Consider the following 20,755-nt stretch of genomic DNA (forward strand, 5'->3'; position numbering starts at 1 on the left):
CTAAGGGAAAATAATTGTTCGGCACGGACTTGTAGGTCCGAGATGGCCTGTTTCCGTGCTGTAATTGTTATATGGTTATATGGTTATATATGTTGGGGAATTCCAGAACAAGGGGTCACAGTTTACGGATAAGGGGGAAATATTTTAGGACCGAGATGAGAAAAACATTATTCACACAGAGAGTGGTGAATCTCTGAAATTCTCTGCCACAGACGGTAGTTGAGGCCAGTTCATTGGCTATATTTAAGAGGGAGTTAGATGTGGCCCTTGTGGCTAAAGGTATCAGGGGGTATGGAGAGGAGGCAGGCGCAGGATACTGAGTTGGATGATCAACCATGATCATATTGAATGGCGGTGCAGGCTCGAAGGGCCGAATGGCCTACTCCAGCTATTTTCTATGCTTCTATGTTTCTATGTTTCAATGATTTGAATGACATAAATAACTAACTTGCCACAGCAATAGCAATAGCAGTTGGTTCTGTGCTGCAAATACCTGCGGAGGTTCAGGTGACGCTGCAGCTGAGTGCTGAGTATCGGAGCAGCCGATCGGTGGAAGCAAGGTGTTGTGTCTGAGAGACCATGTGGAGGCAGACAGGCAATCCCGTGCACTCTGCCTATATCCAAAGAAAGAAAGACAGACATTAACGTTGGTAGACAAAAATGCTGGAGAAACTCAGTGGGTGAGGCAGCACCTATGGAGCGAAGGAAAAGGTGACGTCTCGGGTCGAGACCCTTCTTCAGACTGATGTGGGGGTGGTGGGGGCGGGAGGAAGAAAGGAAGAGACGGAGACAGTGGGCTGTGGGAGAGCTGGGAAGGGGAGGGGAAAGAGGGAGAAAGCAAGGACTACCTGAACTTGGAGAAGTCAATGTTCATACCGCTGGGGTGTAAACTACCCAAGCAAAATATGAGGTGCTGCTCCTCCAATTTACGGTGGGACTCACTCTGGCCATGGAGGAGGCCCAGGACAGAAAAGTCGGATTCAGAATGGGAGGGGGAGTTGAAGTGCTGAGCCACCGGGAGATCAGGTTGTTTATTGCGAACCGAGCAAAGGTGTTGGGTGAAGCGATCGCCAAGCCTACGTTTGGTCTCACCGATGTAGAGCAGCTGACACCTAGAGCAGCGGATGCAATTGATGAGGTTGGAGGAGGTGCAGGTGAACCTCTGCCGCACCTGGAAAGACTGCTTATACATTATACAACATTTGAAATCTTCCTCCTGCTGCCTCGATATTCTACCAACAGGCCTTTTCAAAGGTGTATCAAACTGCATGACCTCAAACCTTCTACAGATTGTAAACACGTCCCTTCTCTCAGGTGTCTTCCCACAGGCCCTGAAAACTGCTGTTATCAAGCCTCTCTTAAAAAAGAAAAACTTAGACACTTCACTACTGAACAATTATAGACCAATATCAAACCTCCCATTTCTCAGTAAAATCATTGAAAAAGCTGTTTTTAAGCAGCTGAACAATTTCATGTTAATGAACAGCTGTTTTGATGTCTTCCAGTCAGGATTTAGACCACACCACAGCACCGAGATGGGTCTTGTTAAGGTCTTCAATGACATTCACTTAAACACAGACAATGGCAAAATTTCAGTCTTAGTATTACTAGATCTCAGTGCTGCATTCGACACAGTCGATCACAACATATTACTAGACCGTCTGGAAAACTGGGTGGGACTTTCGGGCACAGCATTAAAATGGTTTGAATCCTACTTGAAGGACAGGGACTACTTTGTGTCTATAGGTAATTACACATCTGAGCGTGCAAAAATTACATGTGGAGTTCCCCAGGGCTCCATTCTGGGGCCTCTTCTGTTTAACATCTACATGCTTCCACTGGCTCAGATCATGAAAAACATCAAAATATGTTACCATAGTTACGCAGACGACACACAAATCTATATAACAATATCATCAGGAGACTATAGTCCAATACAAGCACTGAGTAGATGCATTGAGCAAATCAACGATTGGATGAACCAGAATTTTCTCCAATTAAACAAAGACAAAACTGAAGTAATTACTTTTGGAGCCAAGGAAGAACGATTAAAAGTTAGCACCCAGCTTCAAATGGTAATGCTAAAAACAACAAACCAAGCCAGAAACTTAGGAGTAGTCATAGACTCAGACCTGAACTTCAACAGCCACATAAAAACAGTCACAAAGTCAGCCTACTATCACCTAAAGAATATATCAAGGATTAAAGGACTTATGTCTCAGCAGGATTTGGAAAAACTTGTCCATGCATTTATCTTCAGCAGGCTCGACTACTGTAACAGTGTCTTTACAGGTCTCCCTAAAAAGTCGATCAGACAGCTGCAGTTAATTCAGAATGCTGCTGCTCGAGTCCTCACTAAAACCAAAAAAGTAGATCACATTACTCCAGTTCTGAGGTCCTTACACTGGCTTCCTGTCTGTCAAAGAATTGATTTCAAAATACTACTGTTGGTTTACAAAGCACTGAATGGTTTAGGGCCAAAACACATTTCTGATCTTCTGCTTAGCTACGAATCACCCAGACCTCTTAGATCGTCTGGGACAGGTCTGCTCTGTGTCCCCAGAGTCAGAACTAAACATGGAGAGGCAGCATTTAGTTTTTATGCACCACATATCTGGAACAAACTCCCAGAAAACTACAGGTCTGCTGCAACTCTCAGCTCTTTTAAATCTAGACTGAAGACTTGTTCTGTTTTCCGCTGCCTTTCAGTAAACAATACAATTTATTAATTACCTATATTGCACTGTAACTTCTATTCCTGGTTTTATTCTATTTTAAATATTTTATTTGATTGCTTTTAATTTTGTAATTATTTTATCTGAATAATCTAATAATCGTTTTACATCTAAATATCATTTCATATGTGTTTCTTTCCAATGCTTATAATGTTTTATGTAAAGCACTTTGAAATACCTTGTTGTTGAAAGGTGCTATACAAATAAACTTGCCTTGCCTTGCCTTGCCTTGCTTAGGTCCTTGGATGGAGTCAAGGGGGGAGGTAAAGCGACAAGTGCAGCATTTCCTGCGGTTGCAAGGGAAAGTACCGGAGAGGGGATGGTTTAGGTGGGAAGGGATGATTTGACCAGGGAGTTACGGAGGGAGCGGTCTCTGTGGATAGCTGAAAGAGGTGGAGATGGGAAAATTTGGCCAGTGGCCAAGGGATCCCATTGGAGGTGGTGAAAATGTCGGAGGATTATCTGTATAATGTGACGATTGGTAGGGTGGATGGTGAGGACAAGGGGGACTCTGCCCTTGTTACGAGTGGGGGGGATAGCGAGTGAGAATGGAGCTACGGGATATAGAGGAGACCCTGGTGAGACCCTCATTTATGGTCGAACAGGTTCCCTAAAGAATGAGGACATCTCCGATGCCCTGGTTTGGAACACCTCATCCTGGGTGCAGATGCGGCGTAGGCTGAGGAATTGGGAGTAGGGGATAGAGTCCTTACAGGAAGCAAGGTGGGAAAAAGTGGTCCAGATAGCCATGGGAGTCAGTGGTAGATGTCGGTCATTAGTCTGTTACCTGCGATGGAGATAGTGAGGTCTAGAAACGGTAGGGAGATGTCGGAAATGGTCCACGTGAATTTGAGTGCCGGATGGAAGTTAGTGGTGAAATGGATGAATTAAGTGAGTTCTGCATGGGTGCAGGAGGTAGCACCAATGCAGTTAACATTGATTCCTTGAGCTTGCTATTTGCCAGCGGGAGTGTCCCGGGGAACTGCGCGGGCCCGATCCACCGGCCGAACAACTGTGACGTTGAATGGATCGCCAGACTTGCCGGAGAAGCCGAGCGGCAAGGCCCGTCCGGGCAGGAGTGGTGGTGGCGACAGCGAACGCCTCAACGGCAGCAGGAGCATCGGTGGTGGTAGAGCCTCGCAATCGGCCGACCATCAATGGTCGATGAGCGTGAGGGGGGAGGGGAAGACAATGGGGACCCGGTGTGGTTGGGGGGGGGGGGGGGGAACTGTAGTTTAGAATCCTCTGCCCTGGGGATAAGTCTGTGTTTGTTTGTTTGTTCATTTGTGCACACGGCAGCCACCCAACAGTCGCTTGTCTTTTTCTTTTTGTTCTCATCTTTAATTTCAAGTTTCGTGTACCTTGTGTGTTGTGACTGTTGGCAGACCAATTTCCCTCCGGGGATGAATAATGTTTTATCGTATCATACCATGGTCCCCCAGGAAGAGTGGAGCAGCTTAGTTTAGTTTAGTTTAGGGATACAGTGCAGAAGTAGACTGTTCGGCCCACCGAGACCGCACCTACCAGCAATCCCCACACACTAGCACTATCCTACACCGATTAGAAACAATTTACAATTTTACTAAAGCCAATTTATCGACAAACCTACACGTCTTGGGAGTGTGGGAGGAAGCCAGAGCACCAGGAGATAACCCACACAGGCATGGGGAGAATGCACAAAGTCTGTACAGACAGCACCTGTAGTCAGGATTAAACCCAGGTCCCTGGTGCTGTAAGGCAGCAACTCTACCTCTGCTTTGAAATGTTTGGCACCCGTTTCAGCAGCCAACATGACCCGGTTAGGTAATGAGAGAAATTGAAGTTACCTTCAACTATCCCTATTGTCTTTTTTTGAGTAAAAGATTAACTACAGAAAAGGTTGAAATGCATGAATACAGATTGTTTCAGTAAAGTCCACCTAGCTTTTAAAAGTTAGCTAAGACGACAAATACCGATAGTCGAGCTGGTGCTTCACGGCTTCAAAGACCCAGGTTGACGGCTGACCTCCAGTGCTACCTGTATGGTGTTTGCATGTTCTTCCTGTGACTGTATAGGTTTCCTCCAAGTGCTTCAGTATTCCCCCACATTGTAACGACATGCAGTTGGTAAGCCTCTTGGGTTCTGTAAGTTGCCCCGAGTGTGCAAGTGAGTGCTGGAAGTTGGGAGAATAAAGTGGGAACAATGTTGGATCAGTGGTAAATGGATGCTTGATGATCAGTGGGCCAAAGAGCCCTTTTCCATTACATTACTTTTAAAGCAGCATATCTTTGGGCAAGCGTTGAACGATTACACCTAAAAAGCAATATGCAAGCAATATGTAATCCATATTGTGAGAACGTTTACTCCATTGCAAGAGCATTTGCCTCAAATTTACTCAAATGAGGAACTGGGGAAATTAAACATTAAGACACAAACTGAATAATTTTGATGAAAATTTGTGATATCACATCATGATCTACTTACTGCAAGCTGTTATCCAAAACGATCCCCAACACCATTTAAACACCCAAAAAATGACTAGGTATAGGTCATGGGTTTAGTGCTACACAGCATGGAGACTGGCCCTTCAGCCCAACTTGTTCATGCTGACCAAGATGCTCCATCTAAGCTCGTCCCTTTTGCCTGCGTTTGGTCCATATTGGACCAGGATGCTGATCAATGCTAATTCTATTTACCTGCATTAAATCCATGTCCCTCTACCCCTATCGTATCTCAGAACCTGTCCAATGCCATTTAAACATTGTGCTGCCACATCCTTCCATATAAGACAATATTGGCAATAAGAAGCTATGAGATGCCCAAGATTATGAAAAAAATACAGAACACATAGTATATAAGATAAAGAAAAAAATAAAATAAAGAGACAGGAGATGAAACATAAAACAGGATGAGTCATAGAATGATAGAGCATGGAAACATGGTCCTTTGACCCAACTTGCCCCGGCCGAATGCAATGCCACATTCACACTTGTCCCACCTGCTTGCATTTGACCCATAACCTTCTAAACTTGTCCTATCCATGTACCTGTCCAAATGTCTTTTTAATGTTACGATAGTACCTGCTTCAACTACCTCCTCCTGCAGCTTGATCCAGACACCTATCAATATGAAAAAGTTACTCCTCCGGATCCTATTAAATCTTTCCCCTCTCACCTTAAACCTATGCTCTCTGGTTCTTGGTTCCCCTTCTCTGGGTAAAAGGCTCTATGCATTCACACAATCTATTCCCCTCATGATTTTACACACTATAATATTATTCTCAGCCTCCTGCATTCCAACAGAAAAAGGTGCTAACCTGCCCAACCTCTGCCTGTTAGCTCAGGCCCTCAAGTCCTAGCAATATCCTCGAATATCTTCCGTGCACTCTTTTCAGCATGGCAGGGTGACAAATTTTATCTGAACACAATACTCCAAACTGGAAAGAGAATGGACAGAGAAACAATGGAAAAGTACGGAGCATTGAAATAATTGGTAAAAATTAAGGATTGAGATAGTAGATACGCCAAATCTGACCCAACAGTTTTGGAAGTTGCTGGACAGTATTTGTAACTAATAATTTCATTGCTCCATTCTATTTCATCCCAGTGCAGGGGCAGCATGGTGACGCAGCGATGGAGTTGCTGCCTTACAGCGGCAAGACCCGGGTTCGATCCTGACTTTAGATGCGGTCTGTGTGGAGTTTGTACGTCCTCCCCGTGACAGCATGGGTTTTCACTGGGTGCGTGCTCCTGTTTCTTCCCACATTTCAAAGACGTACAGATTTGTAGGTTAATTGGCTCTGGTAAAAATTGGTCAGCGCGGATTTAGAGGGCTGAAGGGCCTGATCCCACACTGTACCTCTAAATTGTTCCAGTTCATATCCGGTGTATATGACAAATAACCTCTCTTGACATGTTATACGTACAGCCTTGTTCCGTGAATTGATTCATTGATAGATCCAGCTGGAGTTCGGGAGCGTGATGGACTGGAATGTATTGGATGTAGTATCCGAGGGGTATTGCGTCTCTGTGCAGAATGGACCGGGCGGAACACAGAACAAATACCATGTTCCTCCGGATGGCTGGAATGAAATCGGCTTGCAGAGTTGTTGCTTGAATAGGGTCTCAGGACAGGCCTCTCAACTGGATCCCTACAATCAAGGTCATGACAAAACACATCAATAAGACACATCTATCCTCCACACATTCAAACCAAACTTTTTTACACTAAAGGAGGTGGTCGAGGCAGGTACTATCGCAAAGTTTAGGAAACATTTAGAAACGCACAGAATTTGTTGTGCAGACCAAAGTTTATATCTGCAGAAGGGTCTCTACCCGAAACGTCACCCATTCCTTCTGTCCAGAGATGCTGCTTGTCCTGCTGAGTTACTGCAGCATTTTGTGTCTATCAAAAGTAAATGGCTCTGGACTTCCCTGTATTTATCCACAAAACATTCCTGCTCAGTCAATACAAAATATTGACAGAACAGGGAGAAGCAAGTGGTAGTAAGGGATGCTGAGGAGACAACATTTGTCATGTTTACAAATGTGATATTGAATTTGTTAGCATATTACGGTGCATGGATTGAAGAGTCAATGTTGAGAGTTGGAAGAAAGGTTGTGGTAAAGGAAAGATGCTGGAATAGAGGGTTTCAAGGCAGCGCAGTGGCACAGTGGTAGAGTTACTGCCTTAGAGCTCCATGTACTCGCTTTCCTCCCACACTCCAAAGACCTGCAGGTTTGTAAGTTAATTGGCTTTGGTAACAATGTAAATTGTTCCTAGTGTGAAGGATAGCGCTAGTGTGCGGGGACTGCTGGTTTCTGTGGGCCAAAGGGCCCGTTTCCACATTGTATCTCTAAAGTCTAAAGCCACATGGAGAGGTTGGATAGACTTGGATTATTTTCACCGGAATGTCAGAGATTGATGGGAGACCTGATAGAAGTCTATACAATTATGAGGGGCATAGATAAGGTAGGCAGTCAGAAGCTTTTTCCCCCAGGGTGGAAATGTCCAATACTAGGGGGCATAGCCAAGAGGCACGAGGGAAAAAGTTTACTGGACATATGCAGCGCTTTTACTCAGAGGGTAGTGGGGACCAGGAACGTATTGCCAATTGTGTATGGTGGAAGCAGATACAATAGTGACATTTAAGAGGCATTTGGATAGGCACACGGAAATGCAAGGAATAGCGGGGTGTGTATCATGGGCAGGCAGATGAGATCAGTGCAGCTAGGCATCATGTTCAGCACAAAAATTGTGGGCTGAAGGGGCTGTTCCTGTGCTGTACATTGTGGGCTGAAGGGGCTGTTCCTGTGCTGCACATTGTGGGCTGAAGGGGCTGTTCCTGTGCTGTACATTGTGGGCTGAAGGGGCTGTTCCTGTGCTGTACATTGTGGGCTGAAGGGGCTGTTCCTGTGCTGTACATTGTGGGCTGAAGGGGCTGTTCCTGTGCTGTACATTGTGGGCTGAAGGGGCTGTTCCTGTGCTGTACATTGTGGGCTGAAGGGGCTGTTCCTGTGCTGTACATTGTGGGCTGAAGGGCTGTTCCTGTGATGTACTGTTCCATTAAGATCCTTTTGTTCTGAATTATTGCAATCATGGAAACATGACTGAGTGAAGGGAAGAAGTGGCAGATTAATCTTCCAGAATATAGATGTTTCAAGCATGATGGGGGGGAATGCAAGGAGGAGGAATTAAACTGCTGTTTAGGGAGAGCAACCCAGCAGTATGTAGAAAGAAGATAGACACAAAATGCTGGAGAAACTCAGTGGGATAGGCAGCATCTCTGGAGAGATGGAATGGGTGACGTTTCGGGTCTCGACCATTCGCAGACCTTCTGAAAAAGGGTCTCGACTCAAAATGTCACCCATTCCTTCTTTCCAGAGATGCTGCCTGTCCTGCTGAGTTACTCCATCATTTTGTTTCCAACTTTGGTTTAAACCAGCATCTGCTGTTCCTTCCTACCCGATATGTAGAGAGTATATTCTAAAGGCCTTGTTGAAATGGGTAAAGTCTACGAATAAGAGAGAGGCAGTCATTTAGCTAGGATTGTAATGTGGATCTCACAATATTCATCAGAAATGAGTGGAACAGATATAGAAGCAATCACGGCAAAGTGTAAGAGTACTCTAGTGAATAGAGTACTCACTACTCCATTCAGAAGTGTCCACCTGGTTTAGGAAGACCAGTCTTCCGGGTGCCAAGATAATATGCTCTGACATCTGTATAGTATATGAGGGCTTTTTCTTTTCTTTTTTTTTTCTTTTTTGTATGGCTTTGTAAATATTTGATTAGTGTATAAATGTAAAGAATTTGGTGTACATAGCTGCTGGTGTACATATGGTGTACATATAGCTGCTAAATTTGTATAAGATAATTACAAGCAGTTGAATAAGGGGCGGGAATTAATAAGCTTTGGCTTCTAGCCTGCTCCTTTTTAGACACATACGATTTCATTTATTTATAGATATTGTTTATGACACTTTATAAATATTCTTGTTTTGTTTTTTGTATGCTGTTTCACACTTGCTTTTTATTCTTTTATTCTGTTTGAAATAAATAATAAAATAAAATAAAATAAAAAATAAAAATAAAATCTACCATCATGAAATGTTTCGAGGGACTGGTGATAGTACACATTAAGTCCAGCCTTGCAAACAGCCTTGACCACTGCAGTTTACCTACCGTTGCGACAGATCCATGGCAGACAGCATCTCCCTGGCCATACATTCATTGCTGAAACACCTAGAAAACAAGGATACCCATATCAGATTTCTGTTTAATTGACTACAACAGGATAATTCCAACCAAACATCAAATTCCTGGACCTCGGAGTCAATATCCCCCTCTGCCACTGGATCCTTGGCTTCCTGACCGATAGACCACAATCAGTGAGCATAGATGACAAAACACTCTCCACGATAATTCTCAACAGCAGTGCAAGGATGCGTCCTCAGCTTTTTACTATAATCCTCATAGATTCATGACTGTGCAAATAAAGTCTGCTCGAACTCCATTTAAAAGTTTATAGATGACTCCACTGTAGTGGGCTGGATCTTGAACAATGGCTATACAGAGTACAGGGCGGAAAGAGAGGGCTTAGTAACATGGAGTCAAGACACCAACCTCTCCCTCAATGTTAGCAGGATGAAGGATGAAGCATTTCGTTGTCTCTGTACTGTACACTGACAATGACAATTAAAATTGAATCTGAATCTGAATCTGAATCTGAGCTAGTTATTAACTTCAGGAAAAGCAGTGATGTTGAGCGTGATTAATGATGTTGAGCGTGGCGATAGGGTCATAGAGACTTACAGCGTTGAAACAGTCCCTTCTGCCCAACTTATCTCATCTACAGTAGTCCCACCTGCCTGCATTTGGCTGATATCTCTCCAAACCTGTCCTATCCATGTACCTGTATAACGTTGCGATAGAACCTGCCTCAACTACTTCCTCCAGCAGCTTGTTCCATACACCCACCATCCACTGTGTGAAAAAGTTGCCCCTTAGGTTTCTATTAAATCTGTCCACCCCTCGTCTTAAACCTGTGTCCTCTGGTTCTTGATTCCAACTAAGAGATGATGGAGAATTTGAATTAAATATCATAATTTGTTGCTTAATTTAGTTTAGAGATGCAGCATGGAAACGGGCCCTTCGAGACTGTGCCGACAAACACTCACCCCATATACTAGTTCTATCCTACACTCTAAGGACAATTTACAGAAGCCAATTAATCAAGTCTACGACTATGGAATATGGCAGGATTCTCCACACAGACAGTACCTGTAATCAAGATTGATCGCAGGCCTCTGGCGCTGCAAGGCAGCAACTCAACCGCTGCGCCACCATGCCATCCTTGTCCTGAACAAACCATGCATAATCTAAGAGTATAGCCCTGATCTTCCAATCAACCCTATTACAGCCCTTGCAATCTTTTTGTTAACTGGACCTTCTCTATAATTGTAAAACTAGAACATGGGAACACTATATTCTGCACGCTGGTATTTTTCAGTTGTACTTGTGTATGGCTCGTTTGTACTCATTTATAGTATGAATACAACTGGATAGCACGCAAACAGAGATAATAATAAACCAATGCCAACAGGGTTATAGTAGCGAGGTTTTTAACATTCCCAGTATTGACTGGGACTGCCTGAGATGGAGCAGTTTAGTCAAGTGCTTCCAGGGTGTTTTTTTGAGACAGTCTGTCAATAGTCATCGAGTTATTCCTCTGAACCTTTTCTTGCTATGAATTTGTCAAAATAGCTTGCAAACATTGAAATAGTAAGATTAAACAAGAACTTACCAGTTTGAAGTTTGATCTTTATTTTATGAGGAGTTATGATGAGCGATTACGTGAAGAAGGGCCGTCAGCCCGCATGGGCGTCAATCTTCAAAGCAGCGGTGTGAAATCACAGATAACAGTAGTTGAACTAACATAGTAAGATTAGGGATGATTAGAACTAGCAGGTGATCTTGATGATACGAGGGTTGAGAGCAGAGGGCACGTAAAAAAGGGCTAGGGGCGCTGCACTGACTGCAGCCTCTGCCTACAGCCTGTTTGGCCTTCCAATCTTTTTTTTAATTTGTAGTTAGTTTAAAGTCTGTTTTGGGGGGAAACCTTAACTTTTCTATGTGGTGGAGGGGGGCAGGGTAAGAGGGAAACTGTTTCCCAGTCGCTTCCTGGCGGGGACGCGACTATTTTTCCGAGTCGTGTCCTCGCCCCCCACCTCGCGGCCTATCACCTGGATCGGAGCGGCCTTTCCTGCCGGGACCCGGGAACCGGACCGAGCGACAACAGCAGTGGCGCAGCACTGGATTCACCACGGAGCGGGTGATGCCTACCTGAGTTGCTGTTTGTAGCTCCAGAGCGTTGGGCCGCTGCTCCAAAATCGTGGAGCTCTGGTTTGGAGAGCTCCCAACGCGGGCGGCGCTCACTATCATCACAGAGTCCTGGGGCCCTGTGCCAAGGGCCACCAGCATCAGTCTCCGCCCGGCGCGGCCTGCGGACTTTGAGATATGCGGACTCCGGTAGGAGGGGGCCGACTCTGTTGTCCAGGCCGCTGAGGACGTCCCCCAGTCCCGACGTCGGACTTACATCACCCCGGCGAGCGGGCCTGAACATCGGGCCGCCCATAGCGGCGACTGCGGAGGGCTCGGGGAGGCCCCGGCCACAGGTGAACATTGGGGAAGATTAGAGGAAGAGACAGACTTTGGTGCCTTTCCTCACAGTGGGAAATTTGATTCTGCTGTGTGGGGATGTTTTTATGTTGAATTCTATAGTGTATTGTGTTCTTTATTTTTATTGTATGGCTGTATGGTAATCTCATTTCACTATGCCATCTGGCACATGTGACAAATAAATGTATCTTGTATCTTGTAATCGCTCATCGTAACTCCTCATAAAATAAAGATCATACTTCAAACTGGTAAGTTCTCGTTTAATCTTACTATTTTACTTCGGAGTCACGTGAAGATTTTGAAATTCTGTGATATCATCCCGTGGAAAAAACGAGTCCACACAAGCACAACTGCATCAGTTGACCACAGATAAGGGAAACATTCATAATGCATACAGACATGACATAGATTTAAAACATGCTGATGCTGATAAATGAACAAATAATAATAATAGTAACCCCTCTCATCCGGGGGAAACTATAAAATAAAACCTAAAATAGAGTTGGAAAATACCCCTGATCTGGCAATGGATTTAAAATAAAATGTTTGGAAACTCGATCGTTAGACCATCCTGCAGTCGGCAGGATGTGGTCCAGAGGACCAAACATAACCCTTGCTGCTGATGAAGTAGCAGCCCTGGTGGAGTGAGATTAGAAAATTAGTATCTACTGTATAAGCGAAAACCCCGTTTTAATCACCTGGAGATGGTCTGAACTGATACCTACTTATGAGGTGATTAGTAACTAACAAACGTAGCTAGTATGAGAGCCTCTAAGGCTCTAGGTGACCTTGATGTAATGTTGTAAATGTGTGACCACACAACCGAAGGTGCATGGGGTATGCCATGAGAACTAGTTTGACACCTGACACCCCTGGGCTACCCTGCTTAACTAAATCGTAAACATGAAATATTATATTGTTAGCAGGTATAACCATCCTGTCGTCACAATTTATGTAATGACTGTACCCGTTGCGCTGAGAACACCGCCAAGGGGATAACTACCTTAGCCGAGCCAAAGATAGGGATATAGCTGGAGCCCCCTGGTGAAGTAGTGTTAACACAACGACAATATCCCATACTTCCATGTACTTGGGTCTGGGAGAACTTGTGTAAAGATATCCTTAATAAACTGGATATCAGAGGGTGAGACCCGACAGAGCAGGTCCCGCTCGCTGCAGCAAATATGATGAGAAAGCACGTTGGGCACAGTTAATGGGACTATAACTTAATTTATTGTCAAGGGCCCATTGAAAATGAACTCTAAGACGTCAGTGTCCGTGCCGTATTATATGTAATATAGCATTTAAACAGAACACTTCCCATCTTCTGAAGAGGAAATGTCCTGCTTTATTGGTGCTATCCATGCACTCTTGAGTGAGCACTGGATCGGTCTGACAACCCAAGTCTTCTCAAATTCTGTAAGGCAATTAATTGATTAATCATGCAGAGGCTGGTTCCCTAAGTCCCAGGCTGAACCAGCAATGTTTAGAAAACCCATATAAGGTTCTACTATAATTCCCAACATTTGCGGGAAACCATGGCTACATAGGCCAGTCAGATAGTACGAAAACCCTGAAGCGGGATCTTGCTGAATTTATTGCAAGACCCGGCTGATGAGGCAAAATGGAGCAACAACATAAAATAAACGTTCCTCCCCCGTGTAGCGAGAATGTATCCCTCACCACTGTGATGCCACATGTCTTTACAACCGATGAATGAGCCTGGATGCAAACATATCGATATTCGGTGTTCCATCGAGCCATAATGTCATAAAATACTTTGTGATCCAACATCTAACATCGCAACGGACTTGAAGGGCCGAGGTGGCCTGTTTTCCATGCTGTAATTGTTGTATGGTTATATCCATTCTGTGTTGTCATTGATTTTACGTGATGATACAGCAGAGTCAAATAAGGTTGGGTAAATTATGACGGGATACTTTGACTTGATAGCACCCATGTGACCAACATATGCCACCAGCACAGTGTATCAACCTGGAACTGAGCATGCAGATCATGCATATCCACACAATAACCCTTTAACCCATAGTATGCACCTCGTGTCTATAGGTAGTTGATACCAATAACTGAAGAATGGGTAATTCATACAAATCCCATCCGCCTCCATAACGAGAGATGGTATTCGTAATTTTCCATCTTGAGCACTAGCATCAGTCTGCAATATAACTGAAGATTTATTGACCAAAACTGCTGGAGCAATGCTGAATATTGTTCGTCCACCATTGTGACTTTGGTGGCTTCAGCTGGTAATAGCACAGGTCTGTTAACAATGACCTATATGGCACTTGAGAGGTTACTACTTTGCACGTTGTACTACTTTGCACGTTCTGATAAATCAAATGCCCAATTGCACAGCTGAAACACAGCTGCTATATTGCCAATTACACTTGATGAATAGAAGACTTCTTGATAACAAGGTTGTTACAGTCTTTTATTGATTCCAATCTCTTGCCCCAGGGCGAGTCACAGATAAATTAACAGTTAAAGGTAAAACCGAATAATCAATAAATGTAGTTGGTATCAACTTAAATTTAACTGGATGGACGAGGAACCTTAATTTCTCAAATCTAGTTACGAAACAGTTGAACACAGCGTTTAGAATATCATCCAGATAAGCCATAACAAGTGTTTTTGAGCTCTGAGCAGTCCCAGCACCGGTTTAGTAATTTAGTAGATGACCTGGGAGCTGAAGTAGCCCATTTTCAACACATTAACTGTTGTCATTGCCCCATCCAGATAAATTCCTAATGTCTCCTGGGATCCCTGTGAATGGGACCTGAATAGTATGCCTTGGCCTGAAAAGCCTCTGCCCAGCTTTCAAGCTGCCATCAGTTTTAGTGAACTGCTTACTGCCGATGAGGCGTGGGGTGTGTCGTCGCTGATACGATGAACGTTGGTACCTTGATCAGTCCGCCAGCTTTACCTTCCTCATCCAGGTATACCTGTTGGATAAGTCTTACCTGAAGAGAAGATTCGGCGGCTGGTTTCATTTCCTCCATGTTAACCCCTGATAGCGCTGTTCACTGCTGGCACTTGTAGCGTGAGGGGAAAATTCTGGCCCCTTCCGGGTTTTATGCAATTCTTCCGGCAGTAACCCCTTCGCTCTCCCCACCACAGAGAGGAAGATTCGTAGGAAGCCCTGAAAACAGGTGCTGCCACAGGCCCCTGAGGAGACCTGCGCTGACATGGCCCCTCCTACAAACCTATATCAGGACTGAAACTGACCCTGAATGCTCCCCTCCTCAGAGAGGGAGAAATTGTGCAGCCCTGAAACAGGTGCCGCTGCCGTGGGCCCCTGAGGAGACCCGGGCTGATAATTCCCTCCTATGGGGTATATCATAGTGGAGCACCTCTCCATCAGGTGCTCCATGTGGGTTAGAACGTTCAAAGACGTTACCCATTAAAGGAGGGGATTCTCTCCATCAGGAATCCTCCTGGCCCGACTGGTTTGAGTGAACGGGCCTCTTCCCTACGCTCCCCTCCTCAGAGAGGGAGATATAATTTAGTGGCTAACCCTCCAAACGGGGCTGCCTAGGTCTGTAACCACTGGCTCCACCTCCAGCGACTCGAAAGGCGAATTCGACCGCCGCCCGCTACCCGCACTTCCGCGGTCTCCGTAGCGGGTTCCCCGCGGTCCGTGGCCGGGATTCCCCGAGGTCACGGCCGGGATTCCCTGCGGTCCGTGACTGGGGTTCCCCACGGTCCATGAAGGTTCCCCCGTGGCCCGTCCGGACTTCGCCCCGAAATTCAGCAGGAAAACTCTGTAAGCAGTCAGCCGTTGCGCAATGCGGTAGACGTAATGACGCACATGCGGGCTGATGGCCTTCTTCTTCACGTAGTCACTCACGTGACTCCGAAGTAAAATAGTAAGATTAAACGAGAACTTACCAGTTTGAAGTTTGATCTGTATTTTATGAGGAGTTACGATGAGGGATTTCGTGAAGAACCCCGCTTCCACGCATGCGTGTCATACTTCAAAGCAGCGGTGTGAGGTCACAGGAACCTATAATGATCTAACATAGTAAGATTATCAAAGAGATACCAGTTTTTGATATGATCATACGAGGGTGGGAGCGGAGGGCACGAAATCCCTCATCGTAACTCCTCATAAAATACAGATCAAACTTCAAACTGGTAAGTTCTCGTTTAATCTTACTATTTTACTTCGGAGTCACGTGAGTGACTTCGTGAAGATTTCAAAGCTCTGTGACCTCATGCCGTGGAACGAGTCCATGCTTCACAACTGCCTTGGGTATTGGGAGAGAGCATCATTAGTAGTTTTAAAACACAATTATACAAAGAGTTGTGTGGTATAACGAAAAAATATAACACTTTTTAAAATTTTGAGAATCATAACCCTGTAACCTATCGGGCAAATTATTTTGTTGAACCTAAAATGTTTTCTTAATACAATGATGGCTCCAAATAAACTGGTTTATTATACAACCTGTGGAAAAACCCTTTTTTAAAATGACCCTCCTGCCATTCTGGGGATTTGGTCTGTGGGTACCTGTACAATATTGCTGCGGATGTTGCTGCAGTCCTGGTGGAATGAGAGTTGGAACATCAGTGTCTATTCCTGCCATTTTGAGCCACCTTGATATAGTTTGAGTCGTGACCCTATCATGCAGTTTCTTGTAAGAGATAAACAACTCCATACTCTGACCTCGAATGTTCCGAGTATATGCTATGTATTGTTAGATGTGTCTTGTTATACACAGTCGTTTGCCATATGGGTGTACCATAAAATCAAACCCTAGACCCGAGGAACCCGATCTGTTTTCTTTTATTAAATCCTGTATGACAACACCAGTTTCTCGGTGAGATGATCAGGGAGTCCAGGCTCTGTTTGCTTAATGGCTGGACTTGTTGTGCGGTAAATAACACCATGAGCATAACCATCTTCCTGGTCTGTTACTGAGGTGACAACGCTGTTATGAGCTACAAGCTCCTCAGCATGTTGAGAAAACGACACCCACGTCCCAGATTTCGGAGTACCTGGTTTGCTTACCAGGGGTGCGCTCCCACCGCGTGCCGTTCCGATCCTTGTGATAGGTAATTGGAGAGTGCACTTGTGGCACTATTAATGGCACTGTAGCTCCATCGATTATCCTAATGGAGGCTTGTTAAAATCCCAATACGGCCAGAATGTTTTTGGCCGAGATTGTTGTCCAAGCAGTATATGCCCCATTTCTTGATGTGTCCAAGGTACTGCTTCCGTGTTGACAGTCTTAGTGCAGATGAGATGAGATTCATCGTCCTGTCTGACAGTATAGTGGGTCTGTTAGACTCTACAAATCAATAAATCCATAGTGTTATGGCATGGAGTCTCCAGTCACTGGATAAATCAACAATTTTTTGGCAATGTTCATAGGGAACATGGTTCTAACACCATCCCCTGTAAGACTGAAAACCATGATTGAGAAGGTCAGTCGGGTACTCTGAAAATTCCAGATGCCGAGTGTGGTTGAATTTACCCTAGTACCCCATTGATGGGTCCGAACGGGGGAAAACCTCACCCTATGGCTTATTTACATTACAATGCCAAGCTGGTTTACGAATTTTAGTACATAATATTGGGGCTAATGATTGCCCCTTTTGTAAGCTCTATATTGCCAAAGTTCCTCTATTGAGTCAATGCCTGCCATATAGAAACCCGCAACTGACACCAAGTCTTTATCAATAATAAGAGCATCCATCTTAAAATGAATATCTAGAACAAATGTGTTTAGGGTTAAATCAATGATAATCCTGCAACCCTACTCTATTTTATTTTAATAAATATGTTCAATCCAATCTTTCGTGTACAAATCTTGTAGCACCATGTGGGTTTTAGATTGTTTGGTTTATGTAAGGACAAAATGCCCTTCTGGTGTATGATGTACTGTGGTTATTGGGATGAGAAAAACCCTATCAGATAACCCTGAATACTGCTGAGATTATATGAATCTGTAGTGATTATATACCATACATAACTGTAGTGTTGCAACCTCCCCTACCCTCGTAGGTCCCTATTTTAACAGAAGAAAATAAGGTTCTGGTTTAATATTTCTTGTTCGGGGTTGTGTGGGAGGTTTAGGCTTCCGCATCTTCCAGGGTGGCCGCCCTGGCCATACCCTAAAACGGATCCTGCAGGTTATATTGATTTCTGACACTGCTACTGGTATGAGCCACATTTTTTATGGCCTTGCCTGTGGCTGGTATCATGCTCCAAAATAGGCCCTTGCGCTGGCCTTAATGAGCCCCAGTGTCTTGGCTTAGTCCACACACGGTTCTTTGTTTGCAAATGGTAGCATTTTTGGGGTCCTAGTGCTGGCTGAATGGCCGCCTTCCACTTGTAGTTCAGGTCATATTGCATATTATTAAACAGATCTAGTGCGTCTTGATGGTCTTTGGTTACCTACGTTTAGTCCAGGGTGCGGGTGTATGCTATGATGCCTTCCGTCAATCCCTTGAAGGTTCTCTGGATCTTGAGGTCCTGGTTCCTGATGTTCGTCCATATGCTGCCAAATGCATTGGTTTACACTGGGCACCTGTAATGCCTCACCGTTGCCAGGTGGCAGATGTCTGGCCAGTGTTTGTAAATTTTTTCCCTTGTTGGCGTATGTGGCCAGACATATAGTAATACTATTGCCATCCTGGATCCAAGTCTACCCATGTTTGACTTGGCTAAAGTAATCAGCCACCATGTCCAGCAGAGTCCCTGCTGTGTTAGGATCATGGGACGCTGTATTACCAGGCTCTGGCCCATCAGGGTCCTGCCTACTCTTTTTTTATAGAGTTAGAGATCTCTAGGGTCCCGCACGGGGTACCCCTGTGGGGCTTAACTGCTGCCCACTTGTCTTTTGTTCTGCGGACCCCTCTTGCAAGTCAACCCAGAACTGACCCACAGTGCTCCCCTCTGATGGGGTAGAAGCATTGTGCAGCCCTCAAAGAGGTACTGCTGTGGTTTTATCACGTTGGAGCAAGGCTCCATACACCGCTTCTTCCCGCTCCAGCCCTCTCGGGCGCTGGTTGCTGGTGGTTTTATGCAAAGTCGGACCCTTCTGAGTCCACTACCTTGTTTAATTTGTGTCTAGCCTACCGCTCGGTCACATGGATCTGGCCGGTGCGGGGCCGACATCGGGCACAGCTGATTCCACTACGGTTGATCCAAGTGCCGCTGGCTGCTGCTGGCTGCCCGCTGTTCCATGGTCCTCCTTCTCCAGTTTTGTCCTTCCTTCCGTGAAGTGGATATGGCCGGTGAGGGGGATAACTGGCACAGCTGCTTCCATCTATTCCTTTAACCTGGCTTCAACGCTCTCAGCACTCCTGGCTGCTCCTTTATCTTAGACCCCTGGGACCCACCCCCGTACTGACGGTACTGGTCCCTTATGGTCGTTGCAGCCGGTCAACCCCACTCTAATGCCCTCAATTCTGGGCACTCCTACTTATATGGTCCTTAGCTAAGGGACATATAAAACATTAAAACTGATGATAACAGCTACTATAGTTTTTATTTAATATATATGGTCCGTAGATAAGGGGTGTATCAGATATTAAACTGATAAGAACAGATACTACACTTGATCTTAGCCAAAAAGCCGAGAAGCGATTATTGTAACTAAAACCCCGATGGGACTGACCCTGGTACTCACATACTGGTCCCTTGTAGTAGATTGCAGCCAGTCAACTGCAAAGTCCTTTGCTGTCGAGAAATGAACTTTCTCACCATGCTGGAGCGAAGTTGGGCACAGGTGTTTTTCCCTCTCCGGGAATCGATGTGCCCATGCTGCTCCTGCCGTTGCCAGCTCCTCACGAAGTGCCAGCTGCCACTGCTGCTGCCTGTGCTGCTGCCGCTGTCTGTGCTCCTGCCGCTGTTAGTGCTGCTGCAGCTGCCGGTGCTCCTGCAGCTGCCGGCTCCCACTGCTGCTGCCGCTGCCGCTGCCGCTGCCGCTGCCGCTCCTCCGTGGTTCTCCCGCCGGCCTTACATGGACCTGGTCCATGTCTGCACCTAGAAGGTAAGTTGAAGGAAACGCAGGGTCTCTTACCTGCTGTTCCCGACTTTCCTTCTCCCGCTGGTGACCGTCGTTCCCTGTGTCGGGTTCGAGCCGCTTGGACCGACCCCGGTGTTCACGGGCCTGGTCCTTCGCGGCAGTTCCGCAGCCGGTAACCCCGGCTGTTCCTATGGATCCCCTGGACCCTGGGCCTTACCTTTTGAAGAAGGTTTTCAGCCCGAACGTCCCGTTCCGACTCCATCAGTGCCGCTGCACTCGCTGAGTGTTCCGAGCCCCTTGCTGGTCCGAGCTGTCTGTCCCGCAGCCTCTGCGCTGGCTGCTACCGACTGCTCCCAAGCCAGTCTCGCTTGAGACTGGCATAGGGACCTTTTTTACTTTGCTTCCCGCCCGGCCGAGAGGTGAATTTTGCCGGTGCGGGAGCAAAGTCGGGCTCAGGTTGTTCCCCTCCAGGGAAACTCGTGCTGTTGCTGCTGCTGGCTGCTCGCCCTCCACGGGTCTCCCCGCCGGCTTTCCGCAGCCACCTAAAAGTAAGTAGTAAAAAAGGAACGCAGAGTCTCTTACCTGCTGTTCCCGACTTTCAAATTCTCCCGCTTGGGGAACGCCGTTCCCCCCTGTGTGACTTGTTGCAATGCGTGTAGCGATATAACACGCATGCGTGGAAGCGGGGTTCTTCACGAAGTCACTCACGTGACTCCGAAGTAAAATTGTAGCCACCTCTAACACTTCCTCTGGCAGATGATACCATATACCCACCAATCAATACTGTGGAAAATGTTGCCCTTCAAGATTTACATTTCTCCTCACTCACCTTAAATCTATGTCCTCTACTATTAGTGTCCCCTA

General features: G+C 45.7%; 1 protein-coding gene and 1 pseudogene across 1 annotated transcript in view; both read right to left on the minus strand.

Annotated features, from left to right (window-relative positions):
- LOC129713074 (primary cilium assembly protein FAM149B1-like) overlaps window positions 1-20,755 on the minus strand; it is a 201,744-nt gene that overhangs the window by 16,791 nt on the left and 164,198 nt on the right. The window contains 3 exon segments of the mRNA XM_055661954.1: window positions 494-614; window positions 6,640-6,864; window positions 9,399-9,458. Of these exon segments, the coding sequence (XP_055517929.1) occupies window positions 494-614; window positions 6,640-6,864; window positions 9,399-9,458 (406 nt within the window).
- LOC129713085 (U2 spliceosomal RNA) lies at window positions 19,403-19,510 on the minus strand (annotated as a pseudogene).

This window comes from Leucoraja erinacea, chromosome 34 (assembly GCF_028641065.1).
Source record: "Leucoraja erinacea ecotype New England chromosome 34, Leri_hhj_1, whole genome shotgun sequence".
Lineage (NCBI taxonomy): Eukaryota > Metazoa > Chordata > Chondrichthyes > Rajiformes > Rajidae > Leucoraja > Leucoraja erinaceus.